Raw genomic sequence first — 18,184 nt, forward strand, 5'->3', positions numbered from 1 at the left:
TGAATGTGAATGTTGAAAAGCGGTATAGTGCCATAGAAGTGAGACTGTGTTTTAGCCCTGCCTTGAGCAACTATAATTAGAACAGAAAGGAAATTGTGTGTGGGAATTTCTCAGGCAAGCAAATGTTTTCCCCCATCAAAAGATTAATATTTTATTCTTTGACACCTTATCAAAAAGCTTTAAAAAGTTAAATTGCTTAGACTATGCCGCCTGATCCATCACTCTTATGAAATTTGAAATAGAGTGTTAAAAAAAACATGTTTTTCATCCTCTCTTTGCTTTTGCTTCTCTTCCCTTCACTGCACTGGATGGTTCTCACAGCAGTGCTGAATATGATCTATAAACTTGTAAATGATAATCTATCATTAATCCACAAGCACAGCCCGACAGTTTTGGTTGTGAGATCCCAAGCAGATGATGATAGGGTAAAAAAGGCTGTTCACTGACAGGCAGTTTCTCATAGCAGCTTCATGTGAGGCTGAATAATTGGATTTCTTATTCATTTGGTGGCCAGATGCTGTAAGGTACTGAGCAATTCCTTTGAAGTGATGAGTACCCCTTGACTTCAATAGGAGCTGAGGGGCCTAAGCATCTTTCAGGAAGCACCGAGGCCCTGGCAAGATCAGGCTTCTGCTGCATAGACCTGAGTGTTTTCTTCCTTAGCCACTGCCATATCCTCAGCTGGAGTAAATTGGCATCATTCCATTGCCTTCATTGGCATGAGGACAATTTATGCTGGGGATGACCTGGTCCATCATAAATTAGAAGTAAAAGGAGAAAGGTAAAAATATCTGCTGGATACCATATTCACCACCATATTTAATGCTCCAATACGTCTGTTAGTCTATAAGGTGCCACAGGACTCTTTGCTGCTTTTACAGATCCAGACTAACACGGCTACCCCTCTGATACTTGACACCATAGTTAAGATTCCAAGGAAGCCAAATCCTCATCCAATATAAACTGGGGTAGCTTTTTTTACTTCCATGGAGCGACACCAATTTATACTACTTGGGGATCTGGCCCCTTGTTTTAAGACTACCATTAAAGGACAAATGTTCAGCCAAATCCTGAAGTCTTTACTCAGGTTTTACTCAGACAAACAACAATTAAAGCACATTTATTCCATCTTACATGAATATTATCAATGCTCTCCTAATGAATGTAAAATGTGATTATATTAAAAACTGCTAGTTCCTGAGGAAAAGGCTCTAATCTGGTGTATTAGTTTATTTATAGATTTCTCTCCCCCCGCCCAAAGTATTGCATTAGCTAGCCTGTCCAATTCACTGCAATCTCTCTCTATAATATAATCAAATCCTTCTCTCTGTCAGATCCCAGCATGGATTTTCTTAAAAGAGTCTCAAGTTTTTCATAATAATGATATATATTTGCTGGAATATTTTTATGGCAGCATTCAGCATTCAATATCCTGATTTTTGTTTCTTTCAAACAAGAAGGTTGGAAAAATCAGTCATGTCTTTCTATGGTATCTCTCCTCTTAACACTGGTTTTCCCAATAATGCACAATCAAGATTAAAAGTAATGTATTTTCTTTTCTACTCTGTGTAACTGGCAGCATTTTCCAGCATTATCTCCAGGTCTTCTCTGCAAAGAGTGAGACACTACGATGCTCTTTGCTCAAAAGTAATGATACTTGTGTGTTAAACTCTGAGACAAGAAGCTCTCCATATTTAGAAACAGTAGTCTTCATCTCAAAAAATCCTCAACCAGATATTGACATAAAGTGGAAAAGAATTAGTTGCTAAAAAAGTGAAATATTTTAAAGATTGTTTTTGCTGGCTCATTCTAACCTCCATATCACCTTCATAAAAATGTAGCATTGGTTTTATCTACACATACTTTATTATGGACCTGAAGCGAATGTTACCAGAACAGTGATTTTTGAAAATGAAAAAAACTATCTTTCTGTAAAGTGATTACATAAAGATTTGTCCGAAAGTGTGTGTGTGCATCTCTTTTTGTCATAAATACTCTGATTTTTTTAAAAGGTAATCAATATATACTATGATAATTATTGTATTTTATACAACTTTACATTGCTTGAATTTAAGTATTCAATAAATAAGTCAAATTGTATTAGCACTTGATTATACAGTAACAATGTGTTTTGCATACTATTTTGAATAATCTGTGCATAAACATATTTAATGCAAATTGATTTTATTGCAAGAGTAAATATGGCTCTTCTTTTAATTGTCTTTCAGCACAATCATCTTGTTTTCAGAGCATTAAAAGAATAATAAAAGTCCCAGGCACCTGTGTTAACCATATGTTTTCTTTTACAGTAAGTTCTCCCTGTGAGTAATACAACATGAACATATTCTGTTTTTTCTACAGTTCTTTAATCAAAGGGGAAAATAACAATAAACCAGATCATAACACATCTTTTATCCTGAAAATTAATAAAATGCAATATCTTTCTTAATAGCATTTTTGTCTTGACTTCCTGCTGAGTCTAGAGAGTTCTTCCCCCCACCCCTACCCCAGAAAAACTATTAGCAAAATTAATAGAATACATTTAGAATCCTTGATTGCTTCTATTACACTAAAACCTTCTCCCTATACCAGTCCTATACAACTCCAAATAGGTTAAACTGTGGATCTGTTTGCAAAAGCAATTCAGCAGATACCTTGGATAATTCTGATTTCCATTCTCCACTGACTGCAGTGCTGCAGTCCTATGACAACATCATATTAATGAGCGAACTGTGGTACAGTGTTCCATGTGGTTTGAAAGTTTAACCCTGTCCCTCAGACTTTTCTAGCTGTACACAGTGAAGAAATGCTGCAGCATTTTAAATGTCATTTCATACACAGGGCTAAAAATAAGAAGGTAATTAGTAAACATAGTTTTGTTTTTCAAATGTTACAGATTTTGGAGTAGAAACAGGCATACATTTTAAGTGCCTACAATAAGGAAGGAATGCAGGAACCATGGATCGTTTTTATTCTAGCATCAGCAATGATTTATCCCTGTAATTAACTATTTAATTGCCTGAGTACCTGTGATACATCCAAGAATGCAAAGTCCACTGGACGCTAGCTAGTCACCACAACGTACTCATAACAAATTACACTGTACCACCAAAAGAGAAGTTTTAACAAGTCTTCAAAGAGAAAATGCACCAGGCATTATTTTTTTAAATAGCTAGAGATAGATTGATCTTTGGGAAAAAAACAAAGCCAAGAGCCATAAAATGAGTAATAAAAGACTTTAGATCCAAGGGGATTTTGAAAAATCCTGTTTACCTGTACCAATTACAATGTGGGTGCTCTATCGCTGCAGTGGTTACACGCTAGAATGCAATCAACTTCCTTCTGCAGAATTTCACGTTTCTGATTTTATTATTTATCCCTAAAACTCGAAAGCCACTTCTGGGGCTTTCACTGATCACAAAGCAGCAATCCCATTTTCCTATTAATCCACCCAACCTCTCTTCTTTTTTCCAAGGCATTGTTGACCTTCAAATGTCAGACCTTTGTTGGGGGGAAGGGATTGTTTCTTTTATCCCATCTTCTCCCTGCCTTCCTGCTCCCCGTGATTCATCTTAATAGGAATGTCTCGGTCTAAGAATTTTACAGCTGTATGGGAAAGGAAATGACTTCAGGGGGGAACGTCCATTCACTCTCTGATCCTTCCTGCTACTCTGCATTGCAGAGGGAGCCCAGCCTTGACACTCTCACGCTGCTCATTTAGAACAAATAGCATACTAGCCAGGCTTTGTTATAGTTGCGTGGGGGGGGGGGGGGGATCACAGCACACCCTGAGACGTGTTTTCATTCTGCATAGATTTACCCTTCCATCGCTTTTCTAGTTGCCTGTGCCGCTGGCCGTGGTGCTGAAACCGCCATGGCTGTCCCGCCTACACAGACACACACACCTTACCTGCCTCCCCAGTGTATTCAGTGGGGTCTCCCTCAAATCTAATGCGGAATGTCTGCCGCACCCCCCCCCCCTTGGAGAAACTCAGCACCCCCACCCACCTCCTTCGGCTTGTCGCTGTTCTTTTGCTGCGAGTGAACTGACCCTGCTCCATTGTGCTTTGCTCCCTGCAGTGGGTGGAAGCGAGCAGGGAGGGGAAGGAAGGAGAGGGGAAGGATGGGAGGGGGAGGATGGGAAAGAGAAAAGGGAAGAGTGGTAGGGATGGAGGAGATGAGGAAGGAGAGAAGAAGGGGAAAGCTAGGGGAGAGGAAAGGAGAGGAGGGAAAGAAAGAAAGAAGCAGACGGGAGGAGATAAAGAGAGGGGAAAGAGGAAAGAAAAAAGGAGGGCGCCTGGAAAAGGGGGGAGAACTGGCTGGGAAGGTGGGAGGAGCCAGCTGCCGGGGGGGAGGGCCCTGGGGCTCGCTGCGGTGCCTTTAGCTGCCACGTGTTGCCTCCCCGCCCCGCCCCATCGGAGCATGTGGCTGGAGCCGCGCGGCCGGCCCGGCTCCGGTATATAAGGGGCGGGCAGCGGCAGGAGCCGCGCTGTGAAAGCCGCACACATCCCAAAGTCTTCCAAGATGAGCTACACCCTGGACACGCTCGGCAACCCCTCCTACCGGAGGGTGACCGAGAGCCGGGCCATCTACAGCCGGGCCAGCGCCTCCCCTTCCAGCGGCTTCAGGTCGCAGTCCTGGTCCCGGGGCTCGCCCAGCACCGTCTCCTCCCCGTACAAACGCAGCGCCCTGGGCGCGCAGCGGGTGTCCTATGGCTCCACCGTGCTGAGCTCCTCCGAGAGCCTGGACCTCAGCCAGTCCTCCCTGCTCAACGGGGCCGGGGACTTCAAGCTGAGCCGCTCCAGCGAGAAGGAGCAGCTGCAGGGGCTGAACGACCGCTTCGCCGGCTACATCGAGAAGGTGCACTGCCTGGAGCAGCAGAACAGGGAGATCGAGGCGGAGATCGCCGCCCTGCGCCAGAAGCAAGCCGGGCGCTCGCAGCTGGGCGACGCCTACGAGCAGGAGCTGCGCGAGCTGCGCTGCGCCCTGGAGCAGGTGAACCACGAGAAGGCGCAGCTCCAGCTGGACTCGGAGCACGTGGAGGAGGACATCCAGCGCATCAAGGAGCGCTTCGAGGAGGAGGCCCGGCTGCGCGATGAGACCGAAGCCACCATCCGCGCCCTGCGCAAGGACATGGAGGAGGCCTCCATGGTCAAGGTGGAGCTGGACAAGAAGGTGCAGTCGCTGCAGGACGAGGTGGCTTTCCTGCGGGGCAACCACGAGGAAGAGGTGGCCGAGCTCCTAGCCCAGATCCAGGCGTCCCAGATCACGGTGGAGAGGAAGGACTACATGAAGACCGACATCACCTCCGCCCTTAAGGAGATCCGCAGCCAGCTGGAGTGCCACTCCGACCAGAACATGCACCAAGCCGAGGAGTGGTTCAAGTGTCGCTACGCCAAGCTCACCGAGGCGGCGGAGCACAACAAAGAGGCCATCCGCACGGCCAAGGAGGAGATCGCCGAGTACAGGAGGCAGCTGCAGTCCAAGAGCGTGGAGCTGGAGTCGGTGAGGGGCACCAAGGAGTCGTTGGAGAGGCAGCTGAACGACATCGAGGAGCGCCACAACAACGATCTCACGACCTACCAGGTAAGCGCCCCACACCGAGCAGGTGAAAAGCACAGCGGGGCGTCATGCGGGCTGGCCCGCGCGATGCAAAATGCAACCAGAAAATCAAAAAGACGAGTTGCCTCTGCCAATGTAAAATTAACTCGTGCGCTGCAGAGCAACCGTGTGCAGAGCAGGAGCGCAGACTGAATGAGTTATCGCTGACATGCAAACGTGGCTTGTGCAAAACAAACCAAAAGTACATGAAAAGGTGCAAAAAATAAGTAAAGAAAAAAAACACGCTATGCAAAATTGGCTTGCGTAGTGCAAAAAGACCAGCTGTGCAATGCAGTCCGGACGTCTAATAGCGGTGTTCAATGCTTGTCTCCGGACGTTCACGCCCTTTGCAGTCTGCTCTTCCCTCTGATAGTAAAACATTTAGTCCACAGTGCCTCTTTACAAAGAGCATTTTTAATATTCCTTCTTAGATTTTTAACTATTCTTTTAGAAAACACTCTCCATTCCCCACCTCCATGTACTATGCAAACTTTTAACGGTAAGGATATAGTAAATGACCTTCTATCAGAGATGTTTAACACTTTGCAAATATATATTCTACATTTTGCTGTTGCTTAGTCATAAAATAGACAGAGACAGAAACTTAAGGCAACAGAAATAAGTGCACTAGCCGCCCGCCAGAGGCATTGCACAGACGCGACGCTGAGCCGGGACAGACGCGAGTTACTGTCTCAAGCTGGAGATTTTAAAACGATGTTTCGAAATGTTTTAACACAGCTTTTAACTCTTGACAGTAGTTTACGGATAGCTAATAAATATCTTAAAATATATGGGGAAAGTTAAAAGGTCAAACCCACAGTCCTCGCTGCGGTAATGCTCCATCGTAAAAAGTTTTGCCTGATTAAGGACTGCAGACTCAGGACCCAAAAGCTTTATTGTAATGCACAATTATTTGCAAAACAACAGGCCTGATTCAGATGCCCAGTGAAGGCAGTGAGACCAGGATCAGACTCCTTTTGTGCTCTTATCCCTTTCTTATTTTAGCCCTGGATTTTAAGATGGGCTTTTAAAAGGCTTCCTTACAGAAGTTTTTCAGTGCTGCTATTAAGCTAGAATATAGAGGTTAAGACTATTATCTGAGCAGGGATGCTTTTTGGATGCAAGTCCAATGATGTTATGGGGATTTTATATATCTGTTGCAGGACACGATTCATCAGTTGGAAAACGAGCTGAGGGGTACAAAATGGGAAATGGCACGTCATTTGAGGGAATACCAGGATCTCCTCAATGTCAAGATGGCGCTGGATATTGAAATTGCTGCATACAGGTACCATAGGAATGCTGTGGATGTGTCTGGAATACTAATTGCACTGCAGATGCTGCTGGTTCCAACCAACCTCTGCCCAAACAGCTTGTATCATTGGCAAGCATTTTCCCCTATAAGCATCAAACAAATGCAAGAATAGACACTCGGCCAAATTATTAGCACTCTTTCAAATCTGTGCAAATTCAAGACCTTTTCACATTAAGAAATCTTTTTTGAGTTAATAACTGACCCGGCTTTGTGAAAGTCAATGGCAAAACTCCCATAGACTTCACCGGGAATGGAATAGGACCATTAAACTGCAATACAATGGTTCCATAATGCAGCATTCTGTTCTTATTATGTTTACAAAAGTACGAAGCAGATGACAGTTTTTAATCTGTAATTATTTTCTTTCACTTCACTTTGCACATGTCGAGCAAGCAGAGTGGGTAGTTTTAATGTGCTCTTGTTATTTTAGAACATGGCTGTACTTGGGTATCAGATGAGCTCTGTTAATCTGCACATTGCAAAACACTTTAACTTTTTCTTTCTTAACTTTTCTTCAGAATCCTCCGTGAAGTAATCCTGGAACAGGAATGTAGCTGCTATTGCCATCATCTGGCAGGATTTTTTTTAGCTTCTTTTGCATTGCTTTTGTAACTGTTTATTTGCCACTTTTATTTTTGAAACCAGGTAGCTTACTAAATAAATTAATAGACTGCAATCACAGCTTTAAAATAAAAACATGAAAGTGCTGATTTTCTGGGTCAGAGGATTAGATGGGGAAAATGCATTTCTGAATATAAATAACATCAAAACAGACTAGTGGAGAGCAAACATTTTTAGAAACCTGCCGTGTGCTGGGGTTATCAAATATACAGAGAATGGACATCTTGTTTTATTTTATTGCCAAGGTTAACATGGTTTATTCTGGTCAACATATTATGGCTGAGAGTTTCATAAGGGATTTGGATGCCCAAATTAATGAGAAATAGGGATTCAAATGCCTTAATTGTCTTTAACAATCTAAGCTAGAATATTTCTGTTTTAAACATATAGGGCCCAATCCTCAGAAAGGCTAGATCAGCATGGCTTTATTGAAGTGAAAGGCTATGCTCAGAACTGTGCTGATTTACACCAGACTGAGAATGTGGCCGATGCATTTTTGTTATAGTTTTACAAGACAAAAAACTTTGTGATGGAGTATGACAATCACAAGATTTAAACCAAGCTAAGAAAAACTGTGTGCTGTACGCAGGTCTGAGATATTACCGTAGTGAGCATAAGGTGCTTGGTCCCAGCCTATTGAAGTCCCAGTGAACATGAACAACCGATATTTTCATCATCCTGAGCATATTCCACATGCTTGAAACACCTTTCTATTTCTCTGAGACACTGCAGACACAAGTCAGACATTTTACATGCTAACTTCCCCTCCTCCTCTTTATTTCCCTAGGAAACTACTGGAGGGTGAAGAGACAAGATTCAGTGCCTTCTCGGGAAGCATTACTGGTCCCACATTTACACACAGGCAACCCACGGTCACAATATCAACTAGTAAAATACAGAAATCAAAAGCTGAGCCGCCAAAGCTAAAGGTCCAGCACAAATTTGTAGAAGAAATCATTGAAGAGACAAAGGTGGAGGATGAAAAATCTGAAATGGATGATGCCCTGATAGCTATTGCAGAGGAATTGGCAACCGGTGCCAGGCAGGAAGAACAGAAGAAGGAAGAAGGGGAAGAAGCAGCAGCAGTGGAAGAGGAAATTGTAGCTGAAAAGAAAGCTCCAGTGAAAGCAGTTGCACCCAAAGCTGAAGAAGAAGAAGAGGAAGAAGAGGAGAAGGGAGAAGAAGAGGAGGAGGAGGAGGCTGCAAAATCTGATGAAGCAGAAGAAGGAGGTTCTGAAAAAGAAGAAGCAGAGGAAAAGAGTGAAAAGGAAGAGGGTGAGGAGGCTGAGCAGGAAGAAGAAGAAGGAGTCGAGGCTGAAGCTGAGGGAGAAGAAGCTGAGGCTGAGACTAAGAAAGAAAAGGAACCTGAAGGGAAGAGCAAGAAAGAGGCTGAAGAGGCTGCAGTGGAAGAGAAGGTGAAAAAAGCAAAAGCATCTTTACCAAAATCTCCACCTAAATCTCCTGCAGCAGAAGAGGCTGAGGAAGAACAGAAGGAATCAGGAGAAGAAGCTGAAGAAGGAGAAAGTGAAGAACAGAAAGTGGAGAAGGAGGGTAAAGAGGAGGAAAAAAAGGAGGAGAAGCCAGGATCCCCAGAGAAGCCAGGATCCCCAGTGAAAGAAGGAAAGGCTGTGGTGGAAGAGACCATCTCAGTCACAAAGGTAACAAAAGTCAGTGTAGAGAAAGAGTCCAAAGCAAAGGAAGGGAGCAGTGAAGGAGAGGAAAGTGAGCAGGCCTCCAAGGGGTCCATGAAAGAAGACATTGCAGTGAACGGGGAGGTGGATGAGAAAGAGGAGGAGAAATCCAAAGAAAAAGAAATTGAGGAGGAAGACAAGGGTGTGGTCACCAATGGCCTGGATGTGAGCCCATCTGAAGAGAAGAAAGGGAAGAGCGAAGAGAAAGTTGTGGTAACCAAAAAGGTGGAGAAAACCACTAGCGACAGTGGGGACAGTACAACCAAATACATCACCAAGTCTGTGACAGTCACCCAAAAGGTAGAGGAGCACGAGGAAAGTTTTGAAGAGAAAATGATGTCCACCAAGAAGGTTGAGAAAGTCACTTCTCATGCTGTAATAAAACAAGTAAAAGACAGTGACTAATAAATAGTAATTAAAAAAATAAAAAAAGAGCTTGGGTTGGTGAAAAAGGTGAAGCCATATGACAGCTGCAAAATGCATGTGGGTGACAGCTTAAAGCAAAACAGGTTCTCTCATGGAGTCTCCAGACACACTGTATTTTACTTTTTTGTGTGTGTGCGCAATACTGGGGGAAAATGCATGCAAGCTCAAGATGTTCTCTCTCCACAGAAATTGGGGAATTAAATAAATAAATAAATGCATGAGGAAAGGAAGCTTTTGAATTCCCTAAACTGTTGGAGGAACACATCTGAGGAACGTCTTAAGAGGTATTATGCAAAGAACTAACTGAGCCAAGAACATACACAAAACAAAACAATCATGAAAAAAAACAAACCAGAATTCTCCTAGCCTTAAAAAAAGCTACTTATGAATAATTATGTTTACCTCACTGGTGCAATTAAGATGGACTTTTGTTCATGGGAGAACCTAGTTGACATTCACAGTATGCAACCTTTTGTTGTTCAATGTAGAACCGTCACAGCAGTACTTGCTCAATAAAGGTCATATTGGAAACATGTCTTGCTCTGTGGTGCTTCTCTCAAGAGTAGAATTTCTCACCAGGCTTTTTTTTTTAATATACATGATTCAGCATTAATAGTAAATTAGCTTCAGTTTACAAACTGCTTGGGCTTTTTGCAAACTTCTTTGCATTTCCCAACCACTGAGAGCTTCGTTAAACAAATATTTAACAATCTGATCCAATGTCCATTGGAGCCAATGGGAGTATTACCATCGAATTCAATGGGTGTTGGATTGGAACTCACATGTTTGGAAAAAAAAAAAGTCCAGATTCACAGCCCTACAAAGTGAAGGTCTCCGTTTGGTTCACATCCTGCAAGCCTTTCTTGTGTGAGTCGTCCCGGTCACCCTCACAGAACTATTTGGGTGAGTAGGGTGGACAGTATATGATGTTTTAAAGCATGGATAGGAGTCATTTAAGCTTCCTCTGTACACACTCTACCCCAATCTGTAGGGGCCACCTAAGGGGTGGAAGAGAGTCTCTAGGGCCCATACAGTCCTTGGCCTCTTTGTTGAGACTGCCGCCAAGTGAGCCAGTAGGGGTTGTGATGGGGTTTGGATACAGGTGTTTGTCCATTAGTAAGTGGGCTGAGAACCATCAATATATTTCACAAAGGTCTCCAAATACCCTTCAAAAGGCAGTGACTGCTGATGGCTATGGCTCTAGCCATGATTCAGCCCAGCAACTTAGAGGTGGATACCTCCTTGACCAGATCCCTAAAATCATCTGCTCCTTGACTCATATTTGAGACTCTTCCTTGTCAATGCAAAACACCATTACACAGTTCAAAAGTTAACAGTAATTATACTCTGCCTTAAAGGCAATGTTGACATTAAATATAATTATTTTAAATAGCTATTCATTTAAAAAAATATATTAATGAGATTATTCCAGACACAACTCCAATTAGTGATTGACGCATAGATGCTGTAATCTGAACATACAGAAAACTGAAATGAAAGCATCAATTTCATCCCACTGAAATGAGAACAAAGGATGGGATTTTCAAAAGCCCTCAGCACTGGCCTAATTCTGCTTCCATTAAAGCCAAGCGTTAACCTCCATAGGAGAAAAATTAGAAGCAATGGCCCGCTGAATTCCAACCTATATAGAAAATAAAAGTTTTAATACACAATAAAACAAGAAGAAGATAAAAGCAAAAGAACAATATAAATGGGTCTTGATTCTCCATTGCCTTCCATCTTGTGTGACCAATGAGACTTGTGTAAAATGAATGGGAAACACGTCCACTCTGATTTTACACCTATTTTTCAGACATGTAAATTGTTATTTGTATAACTGTAGCACCTAATTGCCTGCACAAGGCACAAGACAGTGGGGAATTGGGTCCATGATTTATTAAAAGCTTAATCAAAAGAGATCTAAAAAAAACCCACAAATAAAAAAAATGCTCAGCTGGTGTAAATCATCATAGCTCCATTGAAGTCAGTGGAGCACCTCGAATTTACTCCAGCTGAGGAGCTGACTGAATATGTCCTGTTACAAGATAAATCATATATTCAGTCTAATTAATGCTTTTATGGGAATTCAGATAAGGAATACTACTTGCTTCCTATTACCTTTGCATATCAGTTAAATAGAATATTTACAATATCACCAGTGAAAAGAGTTGCCAATCATTTTTTATCTGTATTCAGAATGAGAAGCATCCTGAATTTCATTGGCTAAATGTAGCACTGATCAAAAAAATCAGTGATTTGCATAGGTCTTCTGGGGGATTTAATTCTTTACTCTATCAATAATTGAGGGGAGGAGATGTGTATGTTCATAGCTGAAGGAAATGTAAAATGTCCACAGTGGAGAAAAATTTTCAAATAAATCTAAACCCCTTTGTGTAGCAAAATAATGAATCTTTCTCCTGCTGTTTTCATTAATGAAATCTCTTCTCAACAGATTGCTGGATGACTGATGTTTAATTAAAGCAAAAAAAAAATAGCAAATTAAATGGCAACATCTCAATAGCCAGTTTATTCATAAAAGATTTATCTATCTATATTTAGTGGCTTAAAGAATAGACTTTTGCAGTTCATATATATAAAACTTCACTTTTATGCATAAGATACCAACTAGCAGAGCCACACAGATCTGTTCTTTAAGTCAATCAGAATTAATGAGGAGTGGTATGCAGCCATATTTAACTCCCAAGGGTGATATAGTGTATTTAGACTTTTAAAAAGCCTTGACAAGGTCCCTCACCAAAGGTCTCTTTTAAGAAAGTAAGCAGTCATGGGATAAGAGGGAAGGTCCTTTTGTGGATCAGTAACTGGTAAAATAGAGGAAACAAAGGGTAGGAATAAATGGTCAGTTTTCAGAATGGAGAGAGGTAAATGGTGTCCCCCTGGGGTCTGCACTGGAACCAGTACTATTCAACATATTCACAAATGATCTGGAAAAAGGGGTAAACAGTGAGGTGGTGAAATTTGCAGATGTTACAAAATTACTCAAGACAGTTAAGTCCAAAGCAGACAGCAAAGCGTTACAAAGGGATCTCACAAACCTGGTTGACAGGGCAACAAAATGGCAGGTGAAATTCAGTGTTGATACATGCAAAGTAATGCACACTGGAAAATAATCCCAACCATACATACAAAATGATGGAGCCTAAATTAACTGTTAACTCTTAAGGAAGAGATCTTGAGGTCATTGTGGATAGTTCTCTGAAAACATCCACTCACTGTGGAGCAGCAGTCAATAAAGCAAACAGAATGTGCTACTTCATTATAGCACTCATTAACTCTTATGTAGGTTCCAAAGCATGAAGAAATGTTCAGCTCAATGGACCACTACCTGGGTCGAAATACTGGACATTATAATTAGTTACAAGAGATTAATTTTTGAGTGAGATTTGCACCATTCAGTGGGCATTATGCATTTTAGATTTTCCCCATTCATTCTTTGGCTTCTGTAAGAACATTTGGCTTCCCTCTGTGGTACTTCAGTCTTAATCCAAGCTAAAAAGGAAGCAAGAAAACAATGACCAGTAGTTCAGACAGAATTATCTGTAGGTGCTATATGCATAAAAAATAAGCAAGTAGTTTCATTGCAGTCAGTGGGCCCATTCAGGGTGCAACAAGTTAAGGATCTGTATAAGACTCTGCAGGATCAAGGCCTAATGATGCTCACCATGTTAATTTAAGTGACTTACATTTTGATCTCAGACCTAGTGGACTTTCACAGGTGTACCTGGAGTCACCAGTTAGCCTGATATTTTTTGTGTCATGCCCTCTTCCACAGTTATGATACCATAAGTATATGGGCAAATTCTGATTACTAGTATTGTAGTTGTTTATATTAGGATAGCACCCTAGAGGCTCCAATTGAGATTAGGACATCATTGTGCTAGGGGCCCTATATAGATAAAGTAAGAGACAACCCCTACCCTACTGGGTTTACAACCTAAATAGACATGACAGACAAAGGAAGCATTATTAACCCCATTTTGTAGGAGAAGAAATGAGACATTAGATGACTTGCCCAAGGGACCACAGAAAGTCTGCAGCCAAGACGCCACTGGAAAGCAGTCTAATACTCATTAGATACCTTTGTCCTGCACCTTACCCTCAATACCATTGTTATAAAGGTCTCTGAAAAACCACAGACTTTGTAAAATCAGGAAGGCAGAACAGTCCACTCTCACCCTAGGGGACAGAGAGACACATGAGATTAAATAGAATTTTATTACACAAGTGACTTACACCAGCATTCCCTCATGTTAATTTGTATTGTGATAACACTATTGTGGTAGGCATTGTACACACATACAGCAGTCAGTCCCTGCCCCAAAGAACTTACAATCAAAGTAGACAGTCTTTCCTAGCCACAGTCTTTGCACCCTTAGTGCCAGTGTCAACTGCTCTTGGGGCAGCCTCTCTAGAGAGGCCCCAGCTGTTTCCTAACTGATCTCCCTCTGGTCATCTCCAATTAGCCCAGTCCATCAATCTACCCTAAACTGAGTCAATCACTAAACTTCAGATCTTGCAGTCTTCCTTCATCTTCATATCAATAGCTTAAAGACAGGCTAGTTTGGGGCAGTAGCTGCTACCTCTTCACTATCCCAAGCCTTTCTACCTCCTCATCTCACTCTGTCTCCTTGCTTTGTAGCTGGGATCATCTTCCTTATTGGTCCCATCTGTGGGTGCATGCCTCCATGACTGGCAGTTCTGGCAGCTGTGCTGGGGGATGGCCAGCCTGGTTACCCATAAGGAGGGAAGGCTTTCCTTTCTCTCCTGTTTGTAAATCCCATTACAATCAGGTTATAAATAATATATACTAACAAAAACACTTTTATATCTGTATAATGGTATCCACACTAAGGGGTTACACCAAGCTAACTATATTGGTTTCTAAAATATTGTAGTTAAATTGGTACAAAACCAGCATGTAGACTATAGGCAATAAGTAGATATAAAAAAAATGAGGGAAGCACAAAGAAACAATAATATACTAGTGAGTATGAAAAGCAAAGGTCACAACTACCTGCTGCCTATCAATTGTTGAAGTTTGTTTTGTATTATCACTCTTTTGAACAAAAGAAAAAAAGTAATATTTCAGCCTTTAATTATTTTCTAGCTGTAGATTTTCTATCTGTAAACTCTGATGTATAAAACATGTTAGTGAATTCAGGATATTTCCCAAAGTAAATGTTTCCATCTGATCTGTTTGAATAACCCACAGGAAACGCAGCGCAAGGTGGAATAAGTAACAGAATAACATATATTTCTAAATATTTATAATGTTGCATGTTTTAGATTAAATTAATATTTAATTTTGCCAGGGGGGTTTGTCTGCTGACATCTCATATCAAACACAGTTTGAAGAGAGAGAGTAAATTCAGCTCACGGAGGCAAAATGGTTATTTCATTTGTCTGATTTGTACCAGTTACTTCTTAAAATCCGCATAATCGCTGGAGGGATTAATTAATCTGGAACCCCAGAGAAGTTCATTAATTGATCCAAAAGCCCCCGTGAAAGGAATTTTAAAAATCTGAAGTTGTGTGGCAGATATGTGTGTGTAAATTTAAAAGGACAGACAAATACATGCAGAGACTACCACTAGACTACCAGTGATCTCAATGGGCTTTGGGTCAGGCCATAAATTACTAATGGATGATGAATGAGAGTCATAAAAGCACCACCACTGCTCAATAAGGGATAAGAAAAAGTGAGCAAAGCAAATATAGGTCAGGACAGAGATTCATGGGGAGGGCTGTTTGGAAGGAACCTTATTCTGGCCATTGCCATCAGTCCTAAATTTTCCAGAACCATAACCCAATTTAGAAGAAGAAATGCTTCTTTTCTGGGAAGCTAGCAGCTGTACTTCACAGGATATATGAACGAGTCCCCATTCCCAGTGTATGTCACACATTACACTCAACACCTGGGGTTGGCTTGTTTTTCATTTGTTTGTGGCTTCCCCCCCCCCCCAACAATGCTAAAAATAATATTAAATAATAAATGAAAGCAGCAAATAATTAATGGTGAAATATTGAGCAAATACAATATCCTGAAGCTGTCAAGCATTTTGTTCTACCTAAGAGGAAAACAAAACAAAACCAACCTGATTAATAAGAAAAATCATTGGTTTGAATACAGTTCCGATCAGTTGTGACCTATGGATGTTTTGCTCTCCTAAGATTCAGTCCCAGCATTGGCAGGGGTGGGGGACACAATAGATCTTGTAATGACGACAGAGCCTAGGGAAGGCAACTTCACTGACTACCCTAAACTGCTGCCCAGATTAAAGTGAGAGGAGGAAAAGTTTCCTCATGTTTCCCCCTCTGCCCGTCTGGTTTACTGCATTGCGTCAAAAAGAGCTCCCAGGTTTATAAACATAAAACAAGTGTTTCTAGCAGAATAACTAGGCGCCCTGGGGTCTGTTCGAACTCCCACGCATAGCAAATACAGATTGTCCTGTTCCTTTTTACCAGCACAGCAGAACTCCAGGAACCAAACAAGGCTGAGCAGTCCCTGCAACCTGTAAATATCTGCAGTACATTTTTCCCTGTCTGTTTCTTGCACATTTCCTAAAGAGCTGGCTTAAACCTTTAGCCCTTTCTTCCAACTAGCCTGTAGCATGTTCAAAAGGATGAAGATAAATGGGATCTTCTACAAGAAAAGTGCAGTCAGAGGAAATCTTTGATGACAGGAGTCTCGCTAGGCTTCTTTCATCTTTGTTTATTTGTAAATTTCAGGTAGAGTTGAAGTGGCGGAATAACTGTTTTAAACAAAGCAACTCCTGGAGGCAAAAGAAATACACAGGACTGAACAGGGCAGGGGGCTGATCCCAGAAAAAACATGAATAGAGGGACAAGGCAGGTGAGGTAATATCTTTTATTGGAGCAACTGCTGTTGGTGAGCAAAGCAAACTTTTGAGCTTGCACCGAGCTATAGAGAGGTCAGTTCAGATGACATGCGAGACCTGGATCAACAGCTGATGCTCCTAGAGGGTTTGACCTTGTGCGGTGTTGAGGAGCTAAAGTTTCCCCTGAAGTCAGTGCAAGTGGTAGGTGCTCAGCATTCCACTAGATCAAGCCCCCAGGTGGGAGGCAAGCCTGTTAATTTTGTACAGTTTTGCTTTAATGTCCTGGGACCTGATCCTGAGGTCTATGGGAGTTCTGCCTGTAAGATCAGACTGTGATGCCCTACGAATATGGCAATTATAGGCTTGTCTAAGAAAGGCACATAAATGAAATTCCAAATATTCTATTTCACACTGATAAGACACTGCTGTACTTAAATGCTGCTTTGGTGGCCAGGGAAACCACTTAGCAAAAGGCACAGGAAGTATCAGGCAGTCTGAACGTCTCCTGCCTTCTGATCAAATGGCAAATAGCATTGCTTGTGATTTCCTCATCCTTTTTACCATAATTGTTATGCATGGTTGTTTTTGTTTCACTGGAAAGGGAGAGAAAATGTGTTTAAAATAGCAAGAATCTAACAGTGTAAATTTTTGATCGTAGTTAGCAGAATTGGCCAACTTTGGAAAGAAACTCTCCCACCAAGAAAGATGTTGAAAAGAAAAGGCATTCTGAGTTGTCTAGCGTATGAGCATTACCAGATGTAAGGATAATTAGAAAAAAAACTAGCTTTGACAGTGCCATTAGGATTCCTTGGCCAGAATGAGCAGTCACTCCAGTTATCACAGATTCCAAAGCCAGAAGGGATCATTGTGATCATTTACTCTGACCTCCTGTACAGCACAGGCCATAGAGAATGCCCAGAATAATTCCTACAGCAGATCTTTTAGAAAAACATCCACTCTTGATTTAAAAATGGACCATGATAGAGAATCCCCCCGACTCTTGATAAATGGTTCCACTGTTTAATTGCTCTCACCCTTAAAAGATGACACCTTATTTTTGTTATCTCTGTGTGAGGACAAGGTTGCACTTCATGAATACCTTCTTGCTAAACTCCCTTATGGCTTGTCTACACATAAACCGCTACAGTGGCACCGCTGCAGCACTTCTGTGAAGACACTATCTACACCAACAGGAGGGGTTCTCCCATCTCTCCATAGGTAATCCACTTCCACAAGAGGCAGTAGCTAGGCTGACAGGAGAATTCTCCCATTGACCATGGGCTATCTACACTGGGTTGATTTAACTGTGTTGCTCAGGGATGTGGATTTTCACAGCCCTGAGCAACATAGTTATATCAACCTAATTTCCTACTATAGACCCGCCTTAGTCTCTTTTCCACTGTTTCCTGGGAGTTTGGAGGGAGAGAAATCTTTTTAAAGGCTGACACCACACAATCTCCTCTTCACAGCTCTTTTCTCACTATCACACAAATGCCTTTGGAAAAAACATTTGAAAACTCTTCAAAGAATGAAATACACCCTCTATCTCTTGAATGGTTTAGTAGGCAGAGTGGGGGGGAAATAATAACCTACTATTTAAAAAGTGCTATCTATGATTTATTTCATTCCGTAAAAGCAGCAAAGAGTCCTGTGGCACCTTATAGACTAAC

The 18,184-nt window shown here is 41.8% G+C and overlaps 1 protein-coding gene across 1 annotated transcript; it reads left to right on the forward strand.

Moving 5' to 3' along the window:
- The first annotated feature begins 4,466 nt into the window (after positions 1 to 4,466).
- Positions 4,467 to 10,169, forward strand: NEFM (neurofilament medium chain). The gene is made up of 3 exons (XM_045008035.1): positions 4,467 to 5,586; positions 6,765 to 6,889; positions 8,325 to 10,169. The coding sequence occupies exons 1-3, from the start codon at positions 4,525 to 4,527 to the stop codon at positions 9,631 to 9,633; spliced, it is 2,496 nt and encodes an 831-aa protein (XP_044863970.1). The 5' UTR covers positions 4,467 to 4,524; the 3' UTR covers positions 9,634 to 10,169.
- The last annotated feature ends 8,015 nt before the right edge of the window (positions 10,170 to 18,184 follow it).

Source organism: Mauremys mutica, chromosome 2, assembly GCF_020497125.1.
Source record: "Mauremys mutica isolate MM-2020 ecotype Southern chromosome 2, ASM2049712v1, whole genome shotgun sequence".
Taxonomy (NCBI): Eukaryota; Metazoa; Chordata; order Testudines; family Geoemydidae; genus Mauremys; species Mauremys mutica.